The 19,554-nt window shown below is 41.9% G+C and overlaps 1 protein-coding gene and 1 pseudogene across 1 annotated transcript; one reads left to right on the top strand and one right to left on the bottom strand.

Moving 5' to 3' along the window:
- Positions 1 to 766: 766 nt before the first annotated feature.
- Positions 767 to 9,528, bottom strand: LOC115248135 (mitogen-activated protein kinase kinase kinase 8-like; annotated as a pseudogene).
- Positions 9,529 to 12,295: 2,767 nt separating this feature from the next.
- LOC115248133 (poly(A) RNA polymerase, mitochondrial-like) lies at positions 12,296 to 18,913 on the top strand. The gene is given in 9 exon segments (XM_029831758.1): positions 12,296 to 12,330; positions 12,400 to 12,529; positions 12,532 to 12,620; positions 13,067 to 13,226; positions 13,229 to 13,277; positions 15,356 to 15,582; positions 16,419 to 16,511; positions 16,606 to 16,679; positions 18,216 to 18,913. Coding segments are annotated over 8 exon segments (1,155 nt in total). The 5' UTR covers positions 12,296 to 12,330; the 3' UTR covers positions 18,549 to 18,913.
- The last annotated feature ends 641 nt before the right edge of the window (positions 18,914 to 19,554 follow it).

Genomic DNA, 19,554 nt, shown 5'->3' with positions numbered 1-19,554 from the left:
CAGTTCCTGTGTGGAGACTGTACATCTTTAGTATAGCTGCATGTTTAGTTGTTGACATCCCTTCATTTTTGTGTGTTCTGGTGTTAATATCTGGCATCCTCCAGTAGTTGAGCAGTGTATGAGGAACAGGAGTGGTTAGGAATTCAGAATCAGTCTATGTCTGATTACTACTGCACTGCAAAAGAACCTAAGATTGCCACAATATTCTGTTGAATTCACCCTTGATTACAAAATCCCCGTGTTCAAATGCTAAATCCAGCAGAGGAAAGAGACAGAAAATGATTTAAATATTACTGTTTTTATTGCATAATGACCAGCACATTTTCAAATTTGGTGGAAATTCTAAAGAAACTGAAACAAGATATTTTTAAGTAAAAAAGCCCTGCCCTTAAGTTTTAACAAACATAAAGCAATTAGAACAGGCCTTCCAGAAGCATCCTTTGCCAGCATTATGAATGCTCTTACTATTCCCAGGAATCAACAGAAGTCCTTATAGAACTACAAATTTGCATTGAGCACACATCAGCTTAGATACCTTGAGTGATAAATACCATATTGAAAGTATATTGTTTGTTTCCACTAGAAAAGAAAAAAGCCAATTATTGTTTCACGTTACCATAAAGTTACCATAAAATAACAGGTCCAGTACCCCAAAGGATGCTATGACATAACAGAACCAGAAACTATGGTAATTAATGCCTAATACCTATTTTCCACAATGCATCTCTTCTGACCACTGGCTGCAGTTGAACAGCTCCCTTCAGCATTGAGGGAGCGCCGATGTAATTCACAATTCATCAGTGAGTCTGCAACTATCTGAACAATACACCTATTTAACTTTGTCTGATGGTTTCATCTGATACCGGTTAGGCTAGTACTAGCCATATTCTGAGAAGGGGGGCCTGTCACTGTCAGTTTGCAGACGCCTGACAAAGCTCCCAGGTCGATGTATAGAGAACCCTTCCTCTTTATGTGGCCAGAGTTCTCAGAACACAGCGACGACTCTGCAGCAGAACACCAAGGGAACTGTTTAAACAAGGAAATGGCTCTGATCATTAGTGAGGCCGTACGAGCTGCATACCTTGCGTGGTGTCATGGTTCTCGCTCTGTTGTCGGAGCAGAGTGAGCGTGACCCTCCTCCAGTGCTGAGTCCAGGCTCCAGCAGCGAGGCTGATCCTCCCTGGGTGGGTTGATGGCCTCCTCTTTGAGTAGCTCAGATGCTGAGCTGCGTTGAGCTGGATTCCTCTCCATAGCTCGCTTCAGGAAGGAACATTGTGAGGCTGCAGTCCTCAGCTATGTCCTCCAGAGGGGGAGCCTGCTTGTGGATCTGTCAAGACAGGGATGATGGATCTAAATTAAACAAGGCTTTAACAAATCCAAAAATGTGTAGCCACTTAGTATCAGTCTGAGGATACTCTTGTAAACAGGGTCAGCTGAAGAAAAGGGAAGCTCAACGTTGCTTCTGTATAACACAGTTTCACGAGGAAGTGAGTAACAGTGGAGCTGATGATCATTTCATAAAACAGAAAAAGGACTTCTGAAAAAAGAGAGCCCCTTCCATGGAAAGTCAAATCAGAAATAATCGGAAGCAGACTCAGTAAAATCCTGGATTTAGCTTTGACAGCTATTACTGTTAGGTAATCAAGGTTAGCATCTTTACAATCCATACAATCTGAAACAAACCCACTCAAAGTGTGTTACAATTTTTAAATTTAGCAAGGTTAAATAGTAGGTTTGACCTCCCAGCACCTGGGTGTCATATGAGCTATGCTAGTAGACAAGCTGTTATCTTGTATGTGATTGTGTGAAACCGTAACAAATGTAACTATCACACTATAAGGGCATGGAGATTAATTTACTTACTTTTATTCCACCATATAGCTTATGGTAATCACAATTATTGTCCAAATCAGAATAAAGAAAATATCTAACCGTATTTTGGACTATAAGTCGCACCTTTTTAATTGTTAGTCAGGGGGTGCGACTTGTACTCCGGAGCGACCTAAATAATACATTACCGTATTTTCACGACTATAAGGCGCACCCAAAAGCCTAGAATTTTCTAAAAAAATCGACGGTGCGCCTTTTAACCCGGTGCGCGTTTGTATGGATTACGGTAATATTGGTTAATCGCGGCTACCGTAGTCAGTACGTGGCCGAAGTAACAGCAGTAAGAGCGATAAATAGGAATTCAGTCCCAAACCATTTCTGTCTGTAAAGACCCCAAATGGCTCCTTGCAAGAGACTTACGACGCAGAGTTCAAACTGAAGCTATCAATCACGCAGTTGAACACGGAAATAGAGCAGCGGCAAGAGAATTTAACGTGAACGAATCAATGGTGCGGAAGTGGAGGAAGCAACAAGACGACCTGCGCCAGGTAAAGAAGACTCAACGGAGCTTCCGAGGAAACAAAGCAAGAATGGATTAACAAAGGAACTCCAGCCACTAGATATTGGTGTCAACAGGGCATTCAAAGCAGACTGCGAACTGCGTGGGAGCGCTGGATGACGGAAGGCGAACACACGTTCACCAAGATGTGGGACAGCGCCGAGCACATACGCACTATCTGCCAGTGGATCGTAAATGCCTGGGCTGATATATCAGTCCGATCGACCGTGGTCCGAGCTTTCAGGAAGGCAGGGATTGTCACTGAAATGCCAGACAACACCAGCGACACTGACCCTGATGACGACTTTGACGAGACGGAGCCGGCCATGTTGGACGCCGTATTCGCACAACTGTTCAATTCGGACACCGAAGAAGATTCGAGGGATTCCTGGATGAGGAATGAACTGACAAAGTGAGCTTTACCCTGTTTCTTTTGTGTGTTTCAACTTAACAAGGCTGGTCATACTGTGAATATGGACATTACCGTTTGAGCAACGTTGTTATATTGCTATTGTTATATTGCTATTGCTTTGCACTACTTCGAGATTCGAGTTACCGTATATTGTGTTTGCACTAACGTTTGATTTACCGCACCGGTACTACGTGATAAAAATGTTGCGGTAAATCGAAGATTTATTAAACTCCACTATCCACTTGTGATAAAAATGTTGCACTGCCTGTTATAACTCGCTGTTATTAAACGAACTGTGTTACGCGAAAACACTACGTCACTCGGGAAAAAAATAAAACAGCTGTTTATTTCATTTTGGGAGTGAATGGAGTTGTGAGAATGTATCTATTAATGTATTCTATTAATAAAGTTTGACTGACTTATCTGACTGTTTTATTGACATTCCTTTTAGCGCAGCTCGATCTAGGGAATGCCTCATGAAACCACAGGCACTACGCAGTTTCTATGCTATGCGCCTTATAACACGGTGCGCCCTGTGTATGAAAATAGTTCTAAAATATGTCGTTAACTGAAGGTGCGCCTTATAATACGGTGCGCCTTATGGTTGTGAAATACGGTATTACGGAATTCACATGTTTTTTCACACTGACAACCACAAGAGGGCGCTCTAGGCATGTGTACCTGAGGAACGAGTTCCTTTTGCGACGCAGAAGAAGAAGCAGTGCTTCGTCTATGGAGTTAGACTTGATTGTTTGGTAAACTTGCTCGGATGTTCTTTATGCTATAGTTATCTGAATAACTGTTAATATGTTACGTTAACAAAGCAGACACGTACTCAGTTTCGTTTTGGGTCATGTAGCTGATTTTGTTACGTTAGCATACATAACCCTATTGCTAATCCATGCTAATTGCCTTTCAAGATTAAATGTATGTTCTTGGTCTCGGATTTATCAAATAAATTTTCCCCCAAAATGCGACTTATAGTCCAGTGCGACATTATATCTATTTTTCTTCTTTATTATGCATTTTTGGGCTAGTCGCTTAAACTCCGGAGCGACGTATAGTCCAGAAATATGGTAGTACGGTATCATCTTCTGTTTAAAAGCAAAGACTCTAATAATTTCATTTATCCTGGACAAATCATTGGAGGACTTTGCTCCTGTGCCCGTGCAATCTTCATTATCACCATTACCATACACAGGCAAGGAAGCTATGTGACGCTAAAACCATAGAGGTAACTATTCTCACAAGAACAATAAACATTACAAGGCAAATCTAGGCTGGCATTGAGAATAACATAAACATTCTTGTCAATTTGGTCCAGACTGAGATACCTTTGGCCTAATTAGCTGTGCACGTGACCAAAAGAGTGATCTGAGTTCTGAAGAATATGACCAAAAGTAATTACAATGTAGAGGTAAGAGGGGTATGCAGTCCGTGGGTATCTCCGGACCCAAGGAGGGCTGCCAGTCTGCATGTGGATGATGGTGGAACCCAGGCTGTAGATGTCTGCCTTGGTGTTGTGCCCTCGACACAGGACCAGTTCCGGACTCATATACATCTAAAAGACAGAACAAGACCCACATTTAATGCGCAGAATTAGAGAATAAACCTCCAACCAAGTAATACTTCTTCCTCATATTTTAGGGTTTTGGGTTAAGATTTTTTGTTACAGGAAGCAACATTTGCAGTTTAATAGATTACTTAAAAAAAAAAAAAACAGTCATTGTGGCCTGAGGGCACTGCAAGCAGTAGTATGAAAAGTAAGGCCAGCAGTGGGCAAGTCTTACTGGAAATTCCAGCTGCTTTCCTGCTGTAATGTCAGCCTAGGTAACAGTGCATTCAGTAGTTCTTTCACCTTTACTGCTGGGACTTTCCAAAAACTGAAACCACAAGTGATCCAGGATAGAGTCAAAATTTAACGCAGGAGACATGCGATGGGGCAAAGGTTTCATGGGAAATCTTGTCTTAACTCGATCGAAGTTGCTGGTTAGAAATGCAAGGACTACCCTGATAGCAGACAATCATTCTTTAAATAAGAAAAGGTTCAGCAAACAAATCAAGATCTAAATGTTTCCGTTCTTTAGTCCCTGGGGAAGTCTGGGCTGTGAGTCATAAAGGCCCTGCCTCTAAAACACACACTCCAGGCAAGGCACGAAGACAAATAAAAGCCACTTTTTTCTGCACCCTTTCAATTTCTCTCTTCTCTCACCTCTGTTCCTCTTAGGTCCCTGGGAATGTATATTTCCTCTGTCATCTGCACGGACAGTCCAAAATCCACTAACACACCTTGTCAGACATCAAGACAATGTTGCTGGCTACAAAAAAAACAGGAAAGGGTTGTTAGAATTCACAAATATTAGACAGGTTTCAGGGTTTTGTTGAAGTTTTTCAATTTAGTGGCTTTAGCCTCAGGAAATGAATTCCACAGTCAAAGGTAGATAAGCTTTTAAACAAAAGGCCTGTTGCACCACTGTCTGAGGTCAAGGCTGATCTTTGTCAAAAGTGGTTTTCTTCACTGGGGATTTTATTTAGCCTGTGAAGTCTAATAATTCCAGGAAGTCGTCAGCCTTGGGCCATCAGACCAGTTCAGTAATGCTTTTATCCCTGCAACATGCCTGTCAGCTAACCTGCCTATGTCAATGTTCCACAGTGACCACCGCCTGCACATACAACTACATTCTGACCTGATTACCTTAAGCTTTCAGGAAACATAGAATGCTCATGAAGAGTGTGAACCACGGCCAGAACTGTGAGATATTTCCTTAGATCATAAGCAGTATTTCTCAACAGAAATTAAAACTGGCTTTTGTCAGTGACCAAGACCATTTCGGTGGGTGGAGAAAACATATGCTATCTGGCTATCAAATAAATATATTACGTTTGATGTCGTGGTGGATTGTTGTGTGGTGCAGGTACTCCAGCCCCGCAGGACTTGCTTGGTCACCCAGATGATCTCGAACTCCCTCATGGGTCCGCAGCTCTCCAGCTTCTCCAGTACTGAGCCACCCTCACCTGCTTCCATGAACAGGTGGATGCTATGGTCATACAGCAATACACCATAGAGTTCTGCGATGTCTCGTGGTGGAACCGGGCTTGGAATTCCACATCAGCTGCATTAAAAATTTTCCATGGAAATCTGTGAGGATGATGACAGGTTGTAAATGTGAGGGGACTTTGCATACAAGCTTATATTTGAACGAGCATTACAGGGAAACCAGTTTATTTTATTGATGAATAAGATAACAACTTCTGATAATATTAGACACAAAAGTGAGTCATTTCTCGTTCAGCTTGAACCTTCAAAGCTAGCCACTTTTTATGCAAAAATACTGTAAAAGAAAATGGCAGCAACAGATTTTAATGCTAACACATCAAAGACACCATAGATGTTTTATTCTAGCAACAACTGTTGTTATAGGTCATATTGTTTGGTAGCTATAGCTGAAATAGAATCTGTTAATGTTGCTCTCATCCCTCTCTCTGGAAAGAATAATTTGGTTTTGGACTGTGTATCTCCACAACTCACTGTGTCAACACACTGATGATGACAAAAAGCAGGGAAACCCTTCACTATTCCTCAATATTGTTCATGCGAGCAAGAGTAAACACACTTCGGGGGAAGGAGGCTCAGGGGCAGGGGCATCTCCACTCAGTCTGCACCTGGGTCTTGTCTGGTATGGTAGACCCTGGCCTCTATTGCTCTGGTGCTCAGGGTCTGTTTTTGTGCAGCCATGAGTAGAGCCTCTGTGCTGTCTTTCAGTCCGGCCTTTGTCAGCCACTGGTATGTTTTCTCAATATCAGCCACTTCCTCAATTTGTCGGTGGTACATTCCATGCATGGGCTTGTCCTTCCATGATAGCCCTCAGGTTCCTCCTCCTTGCTGGGCTTTTGTTGCCTGATCATTCACTCAGCAGTGGGTCAGTGGGGGCCATCTTCTTGACGTACTCTTGGAGGCTGTTGTTTCCTCCTGGACAGTAGTTCGGACACGTACTAGTCCTCGGCCCCCTTACTTTCGCTTTGTGTACAGCCTCAGGACACTCGACTTAGGGTGAAACCCTCCGTGCATGGTGAGGAGCTTCCTTGTCTCGATGTCACTGGCGTGTAATCTCTTCCAGTGGCCAGGGTATTATGCCAGCAGGGTATCTGATTACTGGCAGGGCGTAGGTGTTTATGGCCTGGATCTCATGCTTACCATTCAGCTGACTTTCAGGACCTGTCTTAACCTCTGCAGGTATTTGGCTGTGGCTGACCTCCTAGCTGCCTCCTCATGGTTACCATTTGCCTGCGGGATCCCCAGGTACTTGTAGCTGTCCTGCACAACTGTGATGTTCCCTTCAGGTAGTTCAACCCCATCAGTTGCGATCACCTTTGCCCTTCTAGATATCATCTGCCCACAGATACATGAAGAGCACGAATAGCCATACGGTGCAAATGGCCCACGAGTAGAAGGCTAGAGGCAAAATCATGGCAACACGGAGAGAAGTCAGTCTCCTGGTGGTGGCCAACCAACCTGACATAGTGGTGGTGGGTAAACGCCGGAAGACAGTGGTGGTGATAGATGTAGCAATCCCAAGTGATAGCAAACATCAGGAAGAAGGAACACGAGAAGCTGGAGAAGTACCAGGGCTGAAGGAGGAGATGGAGAGGCAACAGTGGTCCCAGTAGTGATTGGGACACTAGGGGCAGTAACACCCAACCTGAGTAGATGGCTCCAACAGATACAGGAACCACATCAGAGATCTCCGTTCAGAAGAGCGCAGTCCTAGGAACAGCTAAGATCCTGCGCAGAACCGTCAGACTCCCAGTCCTCTGGTAGAGGACCCAAGTCTGAAGGAAGGAGGCACCACCCAGGAGGGTGAGGAAGATATATATATAGAAAAAAAAATCTCTTATATAAAATGAATGCAATAACCTGCACCACTAATTTATTAAAAAAAAAACATCAAATACATTTCTAGTCCTAAAATTATTATTACACTTTTAAATGAAAATGAACACACCTGATATAAACTGGTTTGTATGTACAATATTCCAACTTATTTGTCCCCTTCAATGCAGATCTATTTATTTTAGTTGTTCCTTTGGTGCAAATAGGTAAACTCATGATTTTTCTCATGAAATGTGTCACATGCCCATTTTAAATGAGCACATATGAGATGTGAGAAGTAACAGCAAATTCCTGTTTTTGTGTTTAAACAACTCAGTTTTTCATTCTAACACTGGTGTTCAGCTACCTATTGTTGCACAAAAGCACTACCAATGTTGGTTTGACATTACTTTCATCAAAATGTATTGTTCAAAGGTGTAGATGTGTGAATAAACAGAACCTGTCAGGTGTATGGTAATAACCATTGCCCTGAGGCGGAATTGGAATTCCCTTGGCACAGACAGGATTCCAGCCTTTGCTGTCGGACTCACCAGCTTGCAGGCCATTCTCTTCCTGCTCACTGCATCCTGAGCCAAGTGCACTTTTCCAAATGAGCCCTTTGGAATGAGACCAGACCCACGATTCTTGTATGTCAGTTTCCATGGAAATAGCAGTACATCCATGTTTATCTGGTAGCGGCCATTTTTCATGATCATGTACTTCTGCCAACACATAATCAATATTTCGGAAATAACTATAACATCATCATTCTCTTGCATTAAAACACCAATCACACACGCACTATCACCCCTCAACTCATTCAGTTGGGCCAATCAGGTCACAGTGAACACCTTCAATAATGCTGTTTTGGGTATTCTCACCTTGTTAAGCAGCACTCCCACCTCCTCAGATGTGTGCTTCAGGGCGGCCGACTGCATATTAGACACACGGTTGACGAAGGACAAAAGGTCTGTCACAGATCCGTACTGAATACCATCAGCAGCCTTTACTATTCATTTGGCTCGCTCCCTGAACCCTCTGAATCCCCCAATTCTTCATTGTCGTCCATCTCCTCCTGGGAAAGGCCTTCCTCTTCAAATGATAGCCCTCCCTCCTCCTCCTGCTCGTCCTCCAACTGATACAGCCTCTCTGTAGCTGTTATGATGTCTTCTATGTTCATGTGAGCCAGCAGCAGTTCTACTCCGTGGCCAAACCTGTTGTTCATGATGATGCTCGGTGTGAGCTGCTCGCTCTGGAACCAATCATCTACAGGTCACTTATTTGCTGATCAGTCAGTCAAAGTACATATGCTGAGCATGAAAGAGCTGGCTTAGCTGCTTGCAGCTCTTTAAAAGTAGAAGGAGGAGCTAAAACTGTTTTTCCAAGCAAGTGAGGAAGTTCCTTTATCAAGGTGGGAAGCCCCATGGCGTGATTATTTACAGACGTAAATGGCAACACTTTTCACGACATAAGGAATCTAAAAAGATTATCGGTGACACGTTTTTTGATTCCCAAATTCTTCTAATCTTAATTAGCTTTTTTAGGCTATGCCATGCGAATATTTTGTAAAATGCAGGCTACTTTATCTTGCACACCAAAACAAGCGCGGCCTTGACAAACCACAGTATCAAATACAGTCTCTAAAATAAATGTCCAAAACACCTAACAAGAATCCCCATTCATATCGTAAAGTACAAACGATCAAAGAAGTCTTACCATCATGTTAAAATGTAACGTTCTCCATCGAGCGAACTGACTGACTTGGTGCGCAATGAGATGTTTCCGACCGTTGCTCACAGACTGTGACGAGGGTTTCCACGCGCTGACGGTGACAAGGCGGAAGTATACACAGGAAGTGAGGTCCGGCACCGTGTGGGTCGGGGGGGATGCGGAGGTTGGGTGTGAGTTGGCGTCCCATATCATATAGTATCGTTTTCCTTTTGTTTTATGGCGTCGGAATATAATTTCGTTTGATAGCGGAAAATATAGGAGAGAACTTTCGACTAAACCCTGGGTGTTCCCCGGCGCATAATCAACAGTTTTGTTTTTATAATCACCTAGGTTTACAAATAACTTATACATGGAAATTATACCATTAGGACAAATCAAGACGGACTGTAAATAGTTTTAGTGCTTATCCCCAGACAGACAATATATACAACGTTTATATTACTTCGATAAAAGTACCGTTTGGTTTCTGTCGGCTTCCATACACTAAGCATTACGCACGCGCTCTTTGCTTCCCTTGTGGGCAGTAATGGCGACCTCCTGTGCGTTTACTAAGTTCCATATGAGGGGCACCCTGCTGAAGAACCCTCAGAAAGTCGACAGGTTTCTCTGTAGAACTGTACGAACCGTAGCATCAGCAAAAAGTGAAGTATTTCATGCGGGTGAGCTTTTGTATTTTTTTCTTTTAGTTGAATTATTGCATGTATAACTATCCATAGAGTACATGTCCCGCTTTTAGTGTGGCCTTGCATCTCGAATCAAAATGAATTCGGCATTTAATCGCACCTTTTCAGCTAATCTTCATAGTGATCAAAAGCTGTGGTGTTGGAGTAGGCGAGTCATTTCCTACAGTGCTACCTAAAGTTAACTCAACCATTTTATGGTCATTTCTGTGGATATTATCATTCAAGTGCACTCATTAACGTTTATTTTATTGATAAATTTCAAACCATTATTATAACATTATTGAAAAGCTCTTGAAAACAGCTCTTTCGCTTCCTAGCCAGTGGCACTTCCAGAAATATTTCATAGGGGTCAGATGGGAACACTTAAATCTTTGGCACACCAAAGTAAAAGCCATAATTTCAGGATATCATTATGCTGTTCTAATGCATAGGCTAATAACAATACAGTTAACATTTTGAGTTCCACAACAATTCTGTTTTATTGTGTAGTGAATATATAAGGTATAAGGTGTACATTTATTGTAACTACTGGGGAAAAGCAGGTCCTGGCACATAAAAACAAGAACAGAAACAGTCATAGTTGCTTTATGTAACAGGAATTCCCCAGCAGGAATCAATAGGCTGATTCTGATTACCAGGCTATACAATATTCTTCATACTCTGCTCTGCTCGCTGCTAACATTGCATTAGTATGTGCTCCAGATTTGGTATGGCCTAAAAGCTCCTCATCTTTGAAGGCTGCCTTTTTTCAAATTTTGAACCCCTCTTTAGGTGTAAATACTGTTTCACTGAGGAGAGGAAACTGAAGTGCCAGTAGGCGTAACAGTAGGCAGAGTCTTTACTCTGAGAGGATTCCAGCCATTTATGTGTGTTTTACCAGTCTTTTGAGAAGGAACATGTTCTGACCCTTGATAGGTTTGAGGGAAGATTTTTAGCTGTGGCTGCTTGGTGTTCTCTGCTCTTGACTGGGGGATATCTATGATAAACCAGAGGCAAAATCACTTATTCTGACATTAAAATAGTAATAGCGGTAATAATAATATTTTGCCCCTCTCCATAGTAATCAATTAGCTCTAATAATAGCCTGTAAAGTTTCTATTTAGACAAATGAAACTCAACTACCAATAAACATAAATCAAAACGCTTTAAATGATTATGTAATGATTTGAAATTTAATGGAAATACACTCAACAAACATACATTTCTTCAGATGACATTCCTATCTAGGCTAGCCATCAATTTCATTATTAAGGCCAGTCATAATTTCACCTGATGGTCCAGGGGTAGGTCGAACAGCTGCTTTTGTTGAGTCCTGCCCGGCTTCTGCTCTTTTATTGATGCTGGCTGTGTATCCTGCTCTGTCTTTTCCTCTACTCCTTCCTCCTCCCCTCCTCACTAAGCCTCTGTTGCTCCTCTGTCGTCTTTTTCCCTCTTCTAATATTCTTGATTAAGAAGAGATGTCTTTGGACTTTCTCTTGTCTAAAAATGACTGACATATACAAGCAGCAGCTAATGTTAGCTACATAACTCAGTTATCAAGTCAAAACTCATCAAAAAGCTGCTATAACAGCACAATTTAGCACTTACAAAAGCACATGTTATGACACATACTTGCCCCTCTTATTTTACTAAAGAATATTTTGACTTATTTACTTACTGGTAGTCTTCTCTCCTTTTGAGATCATTTACCTGTGAAGATACAAGCGGCAGCCACGCGCACAAGCTGAGCCATTGCCATAAATTAACCAATTATTGCTCCTCAACAGGTGGTCACAGATCATTAAGTGCTCTCCAGGAAGAGAGATTTCAACAGGCTGAAAGGTCTGTTCTCATTGGCTACCATTCCAGAATCAATGAACAGACGTTCCTCAAGAATTTATCAAGACATGGTGACATCAAAAAGTACTTTTTCTATGAAAGCTATGTATGTAACCCACAGAATATCTCTGATAGAGGGATTTGTCATATTGGAAGCAGTAAGCTAATGGTGTGGGTGTGTTTATGCCATGCAGGGAGTATATGCTTTGGTGGAATTCACTAACAGGGAAAGTGTTGCATCCTTACTCGATGAGGCAGTCATCCCAACTTGCAACCATGAAGCCACTGTGCCATTTAAATCCAGGCTGCTCTCAGTGAAGAATCTTGACTCTGCTGACCACCTTAACTTGCAGTTAAACCAACAGTTCCAACCACAAACCAGCATGCCATTAACCAGCTTATAAAAAGACTGGCAAAAGAGAAAACGGTAAGTGAACCATTAGTGCCGTTTGAAATATTCTGCAGGCAATTTTGACCCACCTCTTTTTTCCATCAGATGGAGCAGCAGCTCATCTCTCTTACAGAAGCATATCAGCTAACAGAGGAGAACAGCCGACTGCGTTTCCTAGTCTGCTCGCTAATCAGGGACCTTGCTTCAACATATTTCCCAGAATGCACCATTAAGCCATTGGTTCTTCGGTAAATGGCTTTGGAAAGCTGGGTTGTGACCTGGATATGATCCTGGACATAGATGGCACCAGTATCAGTAAAGTAAAGGTAGAAGAATGAAAGTTTGGTATCAGAGGAACTAACACATTATTTGTATTTGAGTAAATCAACTGAAATATTTGCAACAACCATCAACTTCTAATATTCTCTATTTATTTATCATATTACACATGATATGGGAGCATTTGTAATTGGTGGGCAAACGGTGATCATTAGGGGGCATTTAAAGTAGCACCTAGTACTTAAAGGTCAGCACAAGATCTAGAACATTCAGTGTACACAATAATTGAGGTCAATACAAATGCACCACTCAATATTTTTAATTCACCTTGTGGCATTAAAAATGAAAATAATCCTTCAAATCCATGAGTTTATTTCATCCCATCGAATAACAGTTTTTCTTTAAATGCAGAAACAATGGAATGTTCTTGATTCATTTCTGTGTTTGGCAATATAAGTTAAAAAGGGATCATCTGCCCTCTTTGCATTTGCAGCCAAAGTCTGGTTTGTCTATGGAGTTCCAGCTGAAGCGGGTCTCATCCGAGCGGGTCGTCACTCAGAGTATGCTGTCAGTCATAGGAGAGAGTCTGGACCGGTTTGCGCCTGGATGTGTTGGCATCCAGAAGATTCTAAATGCCAGATGTCCCCTGCTGCGCTTGCCCACCAGCCCTCGGGCTTCCAGTGTGACCTCACAGCCAACAACAGGTACATGTAACGTCTGGCCCCCTTGTCAAAACCGTGGCTTTTTCTGTTGGAACTCTGAAATAGATGCTGTTGAAATGTGGATTCAAATGTCACAGCGTTGCTCAAAGGCTGTTTCCTAATAGAAACTGATTTAGGCTGTAAACTTCATCTTATCTTCCTGTAAAACCAGAAAGCAAATCAGTTCAGAGAAACTGAGCAGTATGTCTGAGTTTCAGTTCTTCCTTTTCGAATCATACCCTCAGCTGAGTCTTAGAGACATGACTGCTGCCCTCTGGTGCTGTAACTGCACTTTTATCTTTCATTTAACTCTACAGGGAGTGCAGAATTACTAGGCAAATGAGTATTTTGACCACATCATCCTCTTTATGCACATTGTCTTACTCCAAGCTGTATAGGCTCGAAAGCCCACTACCAATTAAGCATATCAGGTGATGTGCATCTCTGTAATGAAAAGGGGTGTGGTCTAATGACATCAACACCCTATATCGGGTGTGCATAATTATTAGGCAACTTCCTTTCGTTTGGCAAAATGGGTCAGAAGAGGGACTTGACAGCCTCCGAAAAGTCAGAAATAGTGAGATATCTTGCAGAGGGATGCAGCACTATTAAAATTGCCAAGCTTCTGAAGCGTGATCATCGAACAATCAAGTGTTTCATTAAAAATAGTCAGCAGGGTCGCAAGAAGCGTGTGGAAAAAACCAAGGTGCAAAATAACTGCCCATGAACTGAGAAAAGTCAAGCGTGCAGCTGCCAAGATGCCACTTGCCACCAGTTTTGTGATATTTCAGAGCTGCAACATCACTGGAGTGCCCAAAAGCACAAGGTGTGCAATACTCAGAGACATGGCCAAGGTAAGAAAGGCTGAAAAACGACCACCACTGAACAAGACGCAAGCTGAAATGTCAAGACTGGGCCAAGAAATATCTCAAGACTGATTTTTTTTTTTAAGGTTTTATGGACTGATGAAATGAGAGTGAGTCTCGATGGGCCGTGACTGGATTGGTAAAGGGCAGAGAGCTCCAGTCCGACTCAGCAAGGTGGAGGTGGGGTACTGGTATGGGCTGGTATCATCAAAGATGAGCTTGTGGGGCCTTTTCAGGTTGAGGATGGAGTCAAGCTCAACTCCCAGTCATACTGCCAGTTTCTGGAAGAGAATTTCTTCAAGCAGTGGCACAGGAAGAAGTCTGCATCCTTCAAGAAAAACATGATTTTCATGCAGGACAATGCTCCATCACACGCATCCAAGTACTCCACAGCCTGGCTGGCAAGAAACGGCCTAAAAGAAGAAAAACTAATGACATGCCTCCTTGTTCACCTGATCTGAACCCCATAGAGAACCTGTGGTCCCTCATCAAATGTGAGATTTACAAGGAGAGAAAACAGCACACCTCTCTAAACAGTGTCTGGGAGGCTGTGGTTGCTGCTGCAGGCAATGTTGATCATGAACAGATCAAAACACTGACAGAATCCATGGATGGCAGGCTTTTGAGTGTTTTGAATGTCAGAAATGTATAATTGTGAACGTTGAGCTGTTATACTGGTTTCCCTGGTGAAAATAAATAATTGAAATGGGTATATATTTTAAGTTGCCTAAAAATTATGCACAAAGTAATAGTCACCTGCACACAGATATCCTCCTAAAATAGCTAAAACTAAAAAAGCCCCACTCCCAAAAATATTCAGCTTTGATATTAATGAGTCTTTTGGGTTCATTAAGAACATGGTGGTTGTTCAATAATAAAATTAATCCTCAAAAATACAATTTGCCTAAAAATTCTGCACTCCCTGTATACTCAAAGTGCCAGGTTGTATCTATGTCTCGCTAATGGTTTATAGACACAAGAGCAAAGCTACAGGTAACTAAATTTTAATGCTTATTCTAATGTTGGAAATTCTTTAAATCAGTTCAGTTCCAATAGTTTTATTACTTACTTATCATTAAGTAGTTTATAAATCCCAGCTGTAGATCCTTGGGTTGTTTTATTAATAATGATTCACCGAAAGTGAAGATAGAAAAAACAGAAAAAAAAAATTTGTGACACTTAAACATTAGCAACAGTTCCGCTTGATGCCCACAGGGTGGCAGTGAAGAGCACAGAACTGCTGTACCTGTATGGAGAGCTGGACCCGCGTGTGCGTTTCCTGGTGTTCACAGTGCGCTGCTGGGCCCGAGTTCACAACATCACCAGTAACATCCCTGGAGCCTGGATCACCAACTTTTCCCTCACTGTAATGGTGCTGTTCTTCCTGCAGAAGAGGAACCCACCCATTATTCCCACCCTGGACCATCTAAAAAAGCTTGCAGGTAATACTTTTACTTCTTCCTGCCAAATAGGTACTTTTTATTTCTCTCCCATCAGAAAAATCACCCTCCTTTTTCAGTATGATGCATAAACTGATATGGTATCTGTGAACATGAAGGAGATTATCAATTGAGTGAAAAATAAAACAAATTTATCTCCAACATTACAAATGATTAATACGCATGTCCGTGGATACATTATTGTATAATGTCATGGAACACGACAGAAGACCAATAAGAGGTGGCTGCAGAATGTGAATCTAAAACTATTGCACAACAATTAGGGTTTCAAAATATATTTAAGGCCTGGAAATTGAGGTATTCTGATTGAAATGTTTGTGATTCTTAAATAATGATCTGCATGTTTTTAAGCAAACACTCCTCTTGTGTTTTCCCAATTTATGCTCTATGACAGTTGAACTCGGATCTGAACTTTATGTTTCTCTTAGCAGAATTTGTCAAACTAATTGTTTTCTATGGTGATATTTGACTCCTTTTCCTCTTCTTCCTCTCTGTTAGCGTAGGTGCCATAACACACAGTAGTACCAGTGCTCACAGGACAATAAATGATCCATCAGTGTAGGAAGGTTGATGACTTCACCTCTTTATGGGGCCTTTCTGCCTTACACACATGCACACACACACCACTGCCTCCTTCACCACTTCACAGTGGTGAAGGAGGCAGAAATAAGGACATTGCTGCAGAATTTCACCAGCCAAGCAAGGACCTGATCTATGCTAGGTTTTATTGAACATTCGCACACATACACATTGCTGTCATCTGTCTTTGTCTTGTTTACAGTGCTCACAGGGCTGTTCTTCTCTTCTCACTTACCTAGGCCCTGCAGACAGGAGCGTAGTCGAGGGAAACGACTGCACATTTGTCAGGGACTTCAGCAAAGTTCTGCTGCAGAAAAACTCCAACACGCTTGGTCAGAAACCATGAAATGGCCTTTGTGTTTATTATAATGTAGAATCGTGTTGCAACCCACTAATAACTGTCTGATGTGATTTCTGTCTTTTCAGAGGATTTGTTACGAGAGTTCTTCGACTTCTATGCCACCTTTCCTTTTAGTAATATGTCCATCAATATCAGAACAGTAAGTGTGACTCATTCCCAGGCATTTGAACCAGTACAGTAACTTCTTGGAATGAAGATGCATCCTGGTGTGAAAAAGAAATCAGGACCTTCAGCTCAGAGTACAGTTGACACATCATGTCTCAAACTCAAAATTTGAAACCAGCTTCCAAATGTTTCACAGATGTTATTGAGTTAAGAGTCAGTCTGTCAAGACAAAATACAGAACCTGATGATACCTGTTAGAAATGGTATTAAAAAAACAGTGACTATGACAGAATCTTTATTTGAGAGAAACATATTTCATTAGCTTCTACATGCTATGATGTTATTGGACTTATAGAAGTTGCAGACACCTTTCATAAAAGTACATATTGAAATCCTATGATTATTCCAGATACTTTATACTGAATAAAAAGTTGCATTTTCCTAGTTAAAAAACAAATCTTTCCTGGCCAAATAGTGATGCTATTTGCATAGTAATGAAGGATTGAGATGCCTCGATCAAAACAATCCTCCAGTCAACCTGCATAGGTAAAACAAATGCAGTCTAAAAAGACTATTACGGTATATCTTCCATTCACAATGTTTTATGTCCTTTCAGCCTCTGAACTGAACAAAAAATCCTGCTGCCAATAAAAAGATGGTGTGTAAATGGTGTCTGCAGCACTGTAACATCTGTCCTTGTCACATGAAATTGATGTCCAGCTTGCACAGCCCAATGTCCTCCAGTAAATATCCTATTAGAAGCTTCATTGGGCTGAGAGTAAACAAATTCTTATTTCATACATCTTTCAGTGGAGAAGAAAAAGGAGCCGGACATTTTTGTCCGCTGTGTTGTCTGTACGATGGACTCAGTTGGATTGGCTGACTGAAACCCACCTCTGAGCTTTTATGACATTAATCATTAGGTCAGTGTTTCAATGTTCCTCGACTGTTCCCCTGACTTTTAATGCAATGAAGCCTATTAAAAGGTAGACACTGCAACCTGCTATATGAGACTGGTATCAGTTGGACACAGCGGCAGAGGTGTGCAGATAGACTGACTGTGGCCGTGACCCATAGCTACAGGCTTTCACCAGAGGAGCAACAATCATAAATCACCTTTACTGTGCTGCAACTCTGCAGTTCTCTTCGCTCTGACTGATAGCTTTATTTTGCCATCTTCATCTCCATATACCCTTCACTGCACCTCATGCACTGTACAGCAGGAGGCTCTTGACTTTTTTTTGACCTGGCATATAGATAGTTTGTGGGATGGCCTTGGCTATAAACAGTCATGCAACCGTTGCAAACACATTTGGTATGCTCAAAGGCTTTTCCCATTAATCATTGCTTTTTTGTTCCCATTTCATTCTCATTTCGCACAAGTTAAACAGTCTTTGAGAACCATACCCGTGCCTCCACCCTCCAGTGTAGAGCTCTTCAGTCGGATCCAAGTGTCTCTGATTGAGAAAATCGCCCATCAATGTGATAGATGGCATAATATACGCCATACTTGCAGAGCCTCACTATTTCTTTAGGCTTAGTTTCTCTCCTTTGTGTCCCCCTCCTCCAGGGCAAAGAGCAGCACAAACCAGAAGTGGCTCCATTGCACATCCAGAATCCATTTGAATCCTCTCTGAACATCAGCAAGAATGTCAACAACTCACAGTTAGACCGCTTCATTGCTTTATGCCAGGAGACGTCGTGGCTGCTGCAGCAAAGTGAAACCATGATTCCCAGAGCTGGTGACCAAGGCGACAATCCAACCCCATGGGGGCTGGCTAGCCTCCTGCTGCCTTCACAAGTAGTAGCGGTGAAAAGTCGCAAGAAACGACGGGAGCCAGCCAGCGAGAGGATCAAGAGTTTACTGGAATCTTTAAAGAATACCAAGTCAACAAAAAATTAAAGAGGCTTTTATATCTGCGGCTGTGTCTCTTCCTGCATCTTTTTTTTAGGATGTATACCTTTTGCTGATTTTCTTTAGGCTGTCCAGTGAGGAGCAATGTGCACTGAGCTGTAGTTCCTATTATGGACACATGAACTGGAGAGCTCAGCCTGGATGCATTTATTTATTTGGAACTTTTTCCCCAATGATTTTTTAAATGGTTTTTTCTTAAATAACCAATGTTATCCATCTGCATCTCCATCTGTTTTTTGTAGTGTTGATATCAATATCAACAAAAGTGTCATGCAGAGTTTTATCACAAATGCTGTGTTAAGATCACTTCTCCAAAACAGAACTGGGGAAAGATTAAAATCACACAGAGGGTGTCAAGAGTGTCCGGGTTGTTTTTTAAAATTTGTATGTCAAAGCAAAAAACGGCTACGTGTTATCCTAATTAGTTGTTCACTGATTAAAATAACATTTTTCATTTAAATTAAATAAATGTATCTATATAGCTGGTTCACTTAATGAAAAACACACTAACCAGTCTGGAAAAGGTTACATTTTTAGGTTACAAGATAATGGGGGATTCTTGCTCAAAACAGAATCTCTCATATTAACATACACCAGGTAGAATTTTTTTTCAACAAGTATATGCAAGTATGATGAATGTATTAAAAACAAGTAGGTATGTTAGGTCGCATGTTGCCTGAGTGCATCTACAGATTCAATATGACAGCCTGCTTGAGTTTGCAGACAGGAGAATCAGGCCCATGGGAAGCTGTTAGAGGTGGAAGTGTGGAGCCCACAGCTGTTTTTCCATTCATTGCCGTGGGAGGTCAGGAGGTGAGACGATAAGCTTTTAACTACTCCCCCCCACCCCTCCTTGCCACCGGGGCACCACACTGATGGGAGGAAAGCCTCACACCACCTCACCTCACCCTGTTTTTGAACTTCACTTAACTCTCCTTGCCTCTTCGCTTCCAGCCTTATGCGTTGCTTTCAAGTTCAGCGTGCCCCCGAACCT

The sequence above is a fragment of the Takifugu rubripes genome, unplaced genomic scaffold, assembly GCF_901000725.2.
Source record: "Takifugu rubripes unplaced genomic scaffold, fTakRub1.2, whole genome shotgun sequence".
NCBI classification, from domain to species: domain Eukaryota; kingdom Metazoa; phylum Chordata; class Actinopteri; order Tetraodontiformes; family Tetraodontidae; genus Takifugu; species Takifugu rubripes.
The sequence above is the reverse complement of the archived record's forward strand: the minus strand, read 5'-3'. Positions and strand labels throughout refer to the sequence as shown.